We start from the raw sequence: 8616 nt of genomic DNA, 5'->3' as shown, positions 1-8616 counted from the left end.
GTTTGCTACATAATAAAATATGTATGTTAAATCTTACAAAACATTGTTTACTATGTAACGAAAAGATGAAAGTGACAATTGAGAATTTAATTAATTACGTATTCGTAAATTTTAATTGTACGTTTAATTTTAATTGTACGTTTATAACGTGATCGAATTGTAAAAAAAAAGGTAGAATTCTATGTTACACGTCAATATTAAGATGCTAACAAAAAATAATCAAAATAAATTGTTTACAAGCAATTTGTTAAACAGTTTCTCTTCAAACAAATTAAACAGTTTTTTATAAATCTAATTTTAAATAAAAACGGATAGCTTTATCGGTTTCTATAACAATAAAACAAAATAATCATGCGTGATACATGAAAACAAAACATTTTTTTGAAGAATATGTTTAACAAACTATTTATTATACAATTTATTTTGTTAATGCTTTTTTTTTCCCAAAAATCTTCTTTTATAACCATGACAAACATCTTGTAGTTAATTTTTCCCCATTGCTACGAGGTTAGCTATGGAAATTAAGTAACTCAATGAACAAATGGATTAAATAATTGAATTAAGCAAACGAATAAATAAATAAATAATAAAAAAAATCAAAAATATTCAAAAATTAGATAAATTTTCAATTGCAACTTATTTTTACTCATTTACCTATTTATTTAATTATTCACTTACCTATTTATTGATTTATTGATTTATTTATTGATTTATTTATTTATTAATATGAAGAATTAGAATAACATTTTAATCGGGAGAATGTTTACAGTAAGCGCGAGGAGCCCCACGGCACGCTACGCTTCTGGGCGCTTCGGCTGAGCGCAATCTGATTGATCAACTTTAACCGTTAATAAGTCGGTAAATAATGATCTGAGCCAAAATGGGCAAAGAAACTTTTAGTTCAAAATTTCATCCTCTTTCAATCCTTGAAATATTTATGAAGCATTACGGGACACCCTGTATATATATATATTCTTTTTTTACATATATTTACATATATTTACACACATATGTGTATGTATGTACTATATGTATGTAAAACTTAAAGTAACTCCGTCATCGCAGGTCTCAAGCCTTAATGAGAAAGAATGAAGAGTTTAAGTAACATCAAACTGTTAAAACCATGGTTGGAAAGTAACTCGTTACTTGTAACGAAGTTACAGTTAGAGTTATCTTTTTTTGATAACTGTAACTTAACTTAGTTACATTATTTGTGTAACTAGTAACTGAATTAATAGTTATTTTTATAGTAAGAACAATTCATATAGCTTTTATGTGTACATATACATAAATAATTAATATATGCAATCTATTTTACACAATTAAAGATATTTTACGTAGGTGCTCTTCAGCAAACAACAAATAGACACAAGAATAATTTTATCTTTGATCCTCACTGAATTTCAAGCAACAGCATGTTTAAATTTTACACCATGTTCCAATATAAATAAAATAATTGACTAATCTTAGTAATGTAAAAATCATGTACTTAAATTTTCAGTGCTTTAAAATATTACAAGAAAAAACAGAAAAGTAACTTAAACGTAACTTTAAGTTATTTTTTGAATAACTGTAACAAGTCATTTTTTAAAGTCAGTAACGTGTAACGATAACTAGTTATTTTTTGGAAGACTGAAACTGTAACTGTAATTAGATATTTTTACAAAGTAACTTTCCCAACCCTGGTTAAAACATATAATTACGTACAAGCTTTTAGAGAGACAGGGAGAGAAAGAGATAGAGATCAGTAATCTCTTTAAAAAAGTATCAAGCAGTACCTAAAATTTAATACATGAACTTTGTATATAAATTAAAAAATCTTACCTTATGTAATGAATGTTGTTCGTTTTCCATTTTTTCAATGAAAACGTTTCTTCAACTTTTAAATTAATAGATCTTTCTATTTAGAGAGCTCTGGCAAATATTCTCCACTTATTTCTGTAAAAGAAAAAAATAGATAGGATGCATTAATATTATAAAATTATATATGTATTTTTTTAAGTACTCTAAAAGATTTTAAGGGATGATTTCTCATACTAACTCCAAACAGAAGCTTCATATGATCATACGTCGCAAACGTCTTATTAGTTGTAAAGGTGCAGAGTATCAAAGTTGTAGGAAAAAGTTTATTTTTTATAAACATTTCAAAAATCACTTGAGTAATTTTGATGAAATTTTGTATATATTAAAACATGGAAATAGCAAAGAGATTCGGAATTTTTATAAAAAATAAAATTTTTTCTTAATCTTTGTCATCCTGTGTCACTGAAATAGTTGTTTTGAACATATGGTCATAGGAAGTTTTCATCCTGATTTAATGTGAGAAATCATATTAAAATGTTTTAAAATACTTAATTTATATATTTAAAAAAATCAAACAATTATGTATTATTTATGGACTTTTTAACATCTGCAAAAGAATCTTTATACTCTCTTTTTGTTTAATTAAATAAAAAAAAATTATTTCTTTAGTAGACAGTCAAAGAATTCATCTCATAATTAAAGAAATACGTTAATAAAGAAAAAAAAAACATAATAAAAACTAGCTCGTTAAATGCGAAGCAATAATTTAGAATAATCAATTAGCGAGCAACAGTAAGATGTTTTATTTGTATAAATTATTCGAAATTAATATAAATTAAATGCAAACATGTTTCAGTTTAAATTGGCTGTGTTCAGTGTTTATGATAAATAAGTGACTGTCATTCTGTAAACATTTTAGAAGATCAAGTATAATATACAGTTTTTCTATATTAACCGCTTGTAAAAATTGATCATGTTAATATTGCATTATATGTAGTTTGCATAAAACCATGAATTTAGAGAAATTGTTATCGAATGTCATTCTTGTAGAAAAACTGTCTATATTATATTTGATCTTGTAAAATGTTTATAAAATGACAGTTAATTATTCATCATAAACACTGAACAGAGCTAATTTAAGCCGAAATAAAGAATAACATTCGATAAAAATTTCTCTGAATTCATGCAGGTTTTATGCGAACTACATGTAATGCAATGTTAACATATATGATCAATTTTTACAAGTGGATGATACTGGGTGCTTTCCAGCTACGCAACACAGGCAACACTGTGTAACACAGTAAATTATTTCATCCTTGTTTAATATTGACAAACCACAAGGATAAAATGATTCACTGTTACACAGTGTCGACTTGTATCATAGTTGGAAAGCACCCATAGTAAATTATTGCAGTCGACTTAGGCTGTTTTCCTTTTAGAAGACACAAATTGACACAAGTTAACACACTCGAACACAGTCTCAGACTCTCCTCCTGAGTAGAGTCAAAAAGTGTCGATTGAGTTTGTAGATGGAAAGCGAAGTGTGTTGCTTTGTGTTAACAGTGTCGACTGTATTCTCTAAAATGAAAATAGCCTTATGCTGCTTTCCATATAAGCTTTCCATATAAGCTTTCCATATAAGCCTAGCTAGGCTTTCAGCCTCGATCATTAAGGCATGGTTAATGAAACAAGTGTCTAATTCATCAATTGGTCAATCGTATTATATGCTGCAAATGCGACTTTTATAGAGCAAAATTACATTTGAGAATAATGCGATTGTATAAATCGATGAATTAAGAACTCATTATTACAAATATGATAACAACATTATAACAATACAAAAATCTTATTATTTAAACATTACATAAAACATAAAATAAAATAATTTTAAACTATTGCAGATACATTGAATTTACTTTAATAAACGTATCATCCCAGATAGCCAAATGATTGCAAATTGTCGGCAACTTGCCACAAATATCGCTCATAAGTTGTCAGCAAAGCAACAAAAGGGGGTATCCTCTTTTCAGTATGTTTTTGTCAGTAACAATTTTCAAAATATAATAATGGCAAGTTTCCAACAATCTATTGGCAATAGACCTTAAACTCAGTTTTCAGCAACTTGCTGGCAACTGGCGCGCAACACGTCAGGAATCCTTAAAATCTAAACAATGGGTAGGAAACAAGTGTTGCTGTCAGGTTGCCCTCAGATTGCAGACAATGCAAGAAACTTGTAGAAAATCCGTCGGCAATCTGGTGACAACGATTTTCAGCAATTTGTGAACAACTGACGTGCAACATATTGTGTTTTTAAATTGCCATCATGTTATAAACAACAGATAAAAAGATTTTTAATCCTTTTCATATCCCTTCTATAAATACCATATACCCTAGTAGCAATTTTCTGCAAGACTGCTGTAAAAATCTTGCAGTAAATTCTTAAAGATTCTGCCAGTCAAATTTTTGCAAGAAATTTATATATATATCTGCTGCATGATTTGTAAAATTCTTTCATCAGAATATTTTAGTATAGTCTTAAAATAGATTAAAAACGGATTAAATTTGAATTAAACATCTCATTTATGTACAAGATTAAATAACACAAATTATTTACATGTAAAAATATAAAATTTTATGTGGAACAGCGTTCCACATACATATCATGTTTAAAAAAAATAAGAGCGAGTATTCGTCTCGAGGTTACAACACAGAGTTCATAAAAATCTCACTGGAGTATGAGTTGAGAAGTTGGCCGCGGTGGCGCCTAGATATAACACCTGTGGCCGCATTCGACTCACGAGAAGATCTTCCGTGGCGTGGCCACCTAGCGGTGGCAGCAGATTTTTCTGCTGCTGATTAAGCAGAATCTGTACAATATCTGTACAAGATCTGCGCGCTATTTCTGTTGTAAGAAACTTACAGAAATCTGCAGATCATATTTGTGCAATATTTGCACAAGATCTGCGCGCTACTTCTGTTAAAAGAATCTTATGTCATTCTGCTGAAAAACTTTGCTAGACTACTTACAGACTGTAGTTGCGGGAAGAATCTGCTTCAAGATAGCTCAATATCTGTACCAAGTTTCTGCAAGCAGTTCATATACAAGTACAGTGCACGAATATTGAAGCAGTCTGCTAGCAATCTGCCAGCATGGCTCTTTTGGGAATAATCTTCTGCACATCTGACTCAATTCTACTGCAAATAACTGCACGCAGATTCTGTCCTGCAGAAAATACCAGAAAATGCTACTAGGGTAGATCTTTGTTACAAAATCTGTGTCATATCAAGACTTATGTTCAACAGATAAAGCAGATCGGTGAGCGCTTAGTGAGTTAAGAGCAAAACTATGTTCCAAAACTCATACAAAAAAAGTGTTGCAACCTTTTAGCTCATGACTGTACATACGCACACCGACGGAATCGGTATCCCTCCGCGCGCGACACGCGGCTTCTACACATATACGCGAAGCGCCCACATACATACGTACTAGTCTTCTCCTTTCATGCTATTAGTGTGGTTGCTAAAAGTCGAAAATGCATTGCTGACACTGGGCCATTTTGAATTTTCACTAGTTTTATGAAACACACAACGACAAATGATGTACATTCATAATAAGAGTAAAAAAGTAGGTTAGGCGATGCATGCGCAAGTATGGCTGAATGCACACAGGACGCGTCACGCGTTACGCGTGTCAAAATGCAATGAATAAATTTTTCTAGGGTTCACATTGGACGCATTAAGATACAGTAAACGCATGCGCAAACGTGTGCAGATAACCCAAATTAACTTACAATCTAATCTGCAAAATTAATATACATACAGAAATTGAATTGTGTCAAATTTTTAATATCTCATTTCGTGAAGCAGAGAAACGCCTTTTTTCAAATTGGTAATTTTTAAGAATAGGCTTACTACCTCCAATTTTATTACAATTGTTTTGCATTATAATTACAATATAATAATTTTCTATTTAATTTTGTAACTAAAATGAATGAAATGAGGCGTCAAAAGAAAATATTATTGCTTCTTTTATTATATATAAGAAAAAGAAGAGAGAAAAGAAATTTAAGTGTATTATCTAAAAGAAGGTTTTGGGTACATCCTATTCTTAAATTAAAACAGCAACAAGGAGATTGGCATAATTTAATAAATGAAATGAGATTACAAGGAGACGAAACATTTTTTAATTATATGAGAATGACATGGAACACATTTGACACGTTATTAGCAAAAGTAGGACCAAGCATAATGAAAATGGAAACAGGTTGGAGAATTCCTATTCCAGCAGCAGCTAGATTAGCAATGACAATACGGTATGAATACATATACAATTTATAAAATTTTTTAATTTGACAATGATAAACTTACAAACATTTGTAAACATTAAATTAACAATATTATATATTTTTTAGTTACTTAGCAAGTGGAGATGGGCTTAACTCGATTGCATTAAACTATCGAATTGGTAGAAGTACAATAACAATAATAAGAGAGACTTGTGAGGCCACTCAACAAACACAAACTTCGTTTTGTTTGTACTTGCTGAGCGATGTTTATTTTTTTTCTTATATATGTATTATTATTAGAGGTACCAGCGAGACTAGATTCATTTGAAAGTGATAACTGTGTATCACTTTCAGACTGAAAATCTGGATTTATGTTTTCCAGATTACTTATAGTTCTGAAATAAATTTTTAAATAAGTCAAAATTGGAAAAGAGAAAGAGAAGTTTATTTCACTATATAAATTGTATGAAAAGAAATCATCAATTCATATGTATATCAATTATATAAAAGATAACATAATGAAAATGTTTTAATCAAACATTCAGCAAGATAAACGTAATTATGTTGTCCTTTGTATTGTATACATAATATATAATACAAAAAATTAACATAATACTATATCTGTTATGTCTACCTAGCTGAAAATGTCCGATTAAAACATTTTTGATAGAGAGAAAGAGAAAGAGAAAGAGAGAGAGAATATATGTGTGTGTAACAAGTTCAATAAAATATTTTTTTATGTCACACACACACGCGCGCGTGCACACGCACACACACACCAACTTACTTATTAATTGTACATACTTTCTATAATTCACTGTTGGAATTAGAAAACGTAAGGTGTTATATAATGGCCAATTGCTCTTTTTTTTCATAGCTCCACTGCCACTTGGTATATAAGTTGTTACGGAAGAATGTTCCCTGACAAAGCGATCCCTTAAACTTTTCCATTTTATTTGGCTACTTCTAGCAGGTGTTCCTAATATACAGAATTTGTTATAAAACATGATTAATTAAAAAAATATATTTTAATAGGTACACATATTAATTACAAATAATAAATTTACCTAAGCAAGTATCAACTTCACACCATAATGTTTTCAAATGTGCTGGACCTCTAAAGTTGTAAGGCAATTTGGAATTCCATAAGCCTTCCCTTACAAAGACTTCTGCAATTAACCTTTCGTTATAATCATCGTAAACATTGTTATCTCCTATGTTACATTCGTGTTCTTCTCCAATGTTTACTATAGTATTACAATCACTGCACATCTACAAACAAAAATTAAATAATAGAATTAAAAACTTATAATGAAAAAGAATGTTATTAAATTATTTTTATAATTACGTAACCCAAAGTAGCATAACCTAAAAATAGTAATAATTTATTTTATTTACTATTTCAGTATTAGCCATTTTACACGAGATAACATTCGACACTCTCGTCGCAAAAGGATTACAAATAACAAATAACAAAACGATAACAATGATTCCAATAATTTTTTGACGTCTATTGCAGTAAATAATTCAAATACAGACTATACAGAGCATGAAGGATACCGTGATACCGATTTCTCGAAATTACCGATTGCAACACGATTGCAATTTGTAATCTAAATAAATTCACTGTGATCGGTGTGATCCGTGATCCTTCGTAAAATTTTTTGTCTTTTACATCTATTTTCAAAAATTATTAGAAATCGCTACTTCCGTTTTTATATCGCGTGACAAAAGTTGGATTGATTTCAACTTTTGACGTGCGACAGAAGTTATGTATTTATTATTTCCGGAAAAATTAAACGCTGATTGGTCAACGCGTGGCTCACGCGTTATTTCCTAGCATTGACGCGTCCTGTGTGCATTCAGCCTATGCTTCGCTTCAGTTGGTCGCTTAGGCTGAAATCACACGATGCGTAATAGAACTGCGGGATAGAGAATGCGTCATTGAAGCGACCAATCAGCGCTATTCCGCTCTTTTCTATTACGCGAGTTTTGTCCGCTATGTTCACATGGTGCGTCAAAGAGATGCAAAGACACATCCAGGATAAATATAATTTAGAAATTATTATTCTTTTGTTAATAATTTGCTTATTAAAATAAAATATAATTTCTTAAATTGTAAAAACAATTATCACTGTTATAGTATTTAATATTTTGTAATAAATACTTATAAATTTAAAATGATTTTTTGACTGCTTTCACGCATTTGTGGTCATTTTTCCGCATCATGTGAACAGTGCACACTGAAATCATGCGTAATGCGTATTGCGTCATTACTTCAAAACTTTATCTTGACAGCTGTACTCGCACATTTTTATTTAATTATTAGTTTGTATCCACAAGTTTGTAATTAATTTTTATTATGGATAAAAAGTTAAAAATGGTGACTGAATCTATTACACATTTATTGCAAATAGACTTGAAAACTTAATAATGTGTACTTACATTAGAATCTGTTTTATTCGTCTCAACATATTCTTTATTCGTCTCTGTCATATCCATTATTTAATTAATTTAACAATAATCT

The 8616-nt window shown here is 29.9% G+C and overlaps 1 protein-coding gene across 2 annotated transcripts; it reads right to left on the bottom strand.

Annotated features, from left to right (window-relative positions):
- Window positions 1–6129: 6129 nt before the first annotated feature.
- LOC120359983 lies at window positions 6130–7698 on the bottom strand. 2 transcript variants are annotated; one of them, XM_039459479.1, is made up of 4 exons: window positions 7488–7698; window positions 7157–7361; window positions 6894–7068; window positions 6130–6484 (listed from the first exon to the last, which is right to left on the bottom strand). In XM_039459479.1, the coding sequence occupies exons 1-4, from the start codon at window positions 7503–7505 to the stop codon at window positions 6253–6255; spliced, it is 630 nt and encodes a 209-aa protein (XP_039315413.1). In that variant the 5' UTR covers window positions 7506–7698; the 3' UTR covers window positions 6130–6252. The 2 variants fall into 2 exon arrangements, with proteins under 2 accessions (XP_039315413.1, XP_039315414.1); XM_039459480.1 differs by having other exon boundaries at window positions 6348–6484; window positions 6877–7068.
- Window positions 7699–8616: the final 918 nt, after the last annotated feature.

Source organism: Solenopsis invicta, unplaced genomic scaffold (genome assembly GCF_016802725.1).
Source record: "Solenopsis invicta isolate M01_SB unplaced genomic scaffold, UNIL_Sinv_3.0 scaffold_532, whole genome shotgun sequence".
In the NCBI taxonomy this organism is placed as follows: domain Eukaryota; kingdom Metazoa; phylum Arthropoda; class Insecta; order Hymenoptera; family Formicidae; genus Solenopsis; species Solenopsis invicta.
Note: the sequence above shows the minus strand (reverse complement) of the source record. Positions and strands in the feature narration are given on the sequence as shown.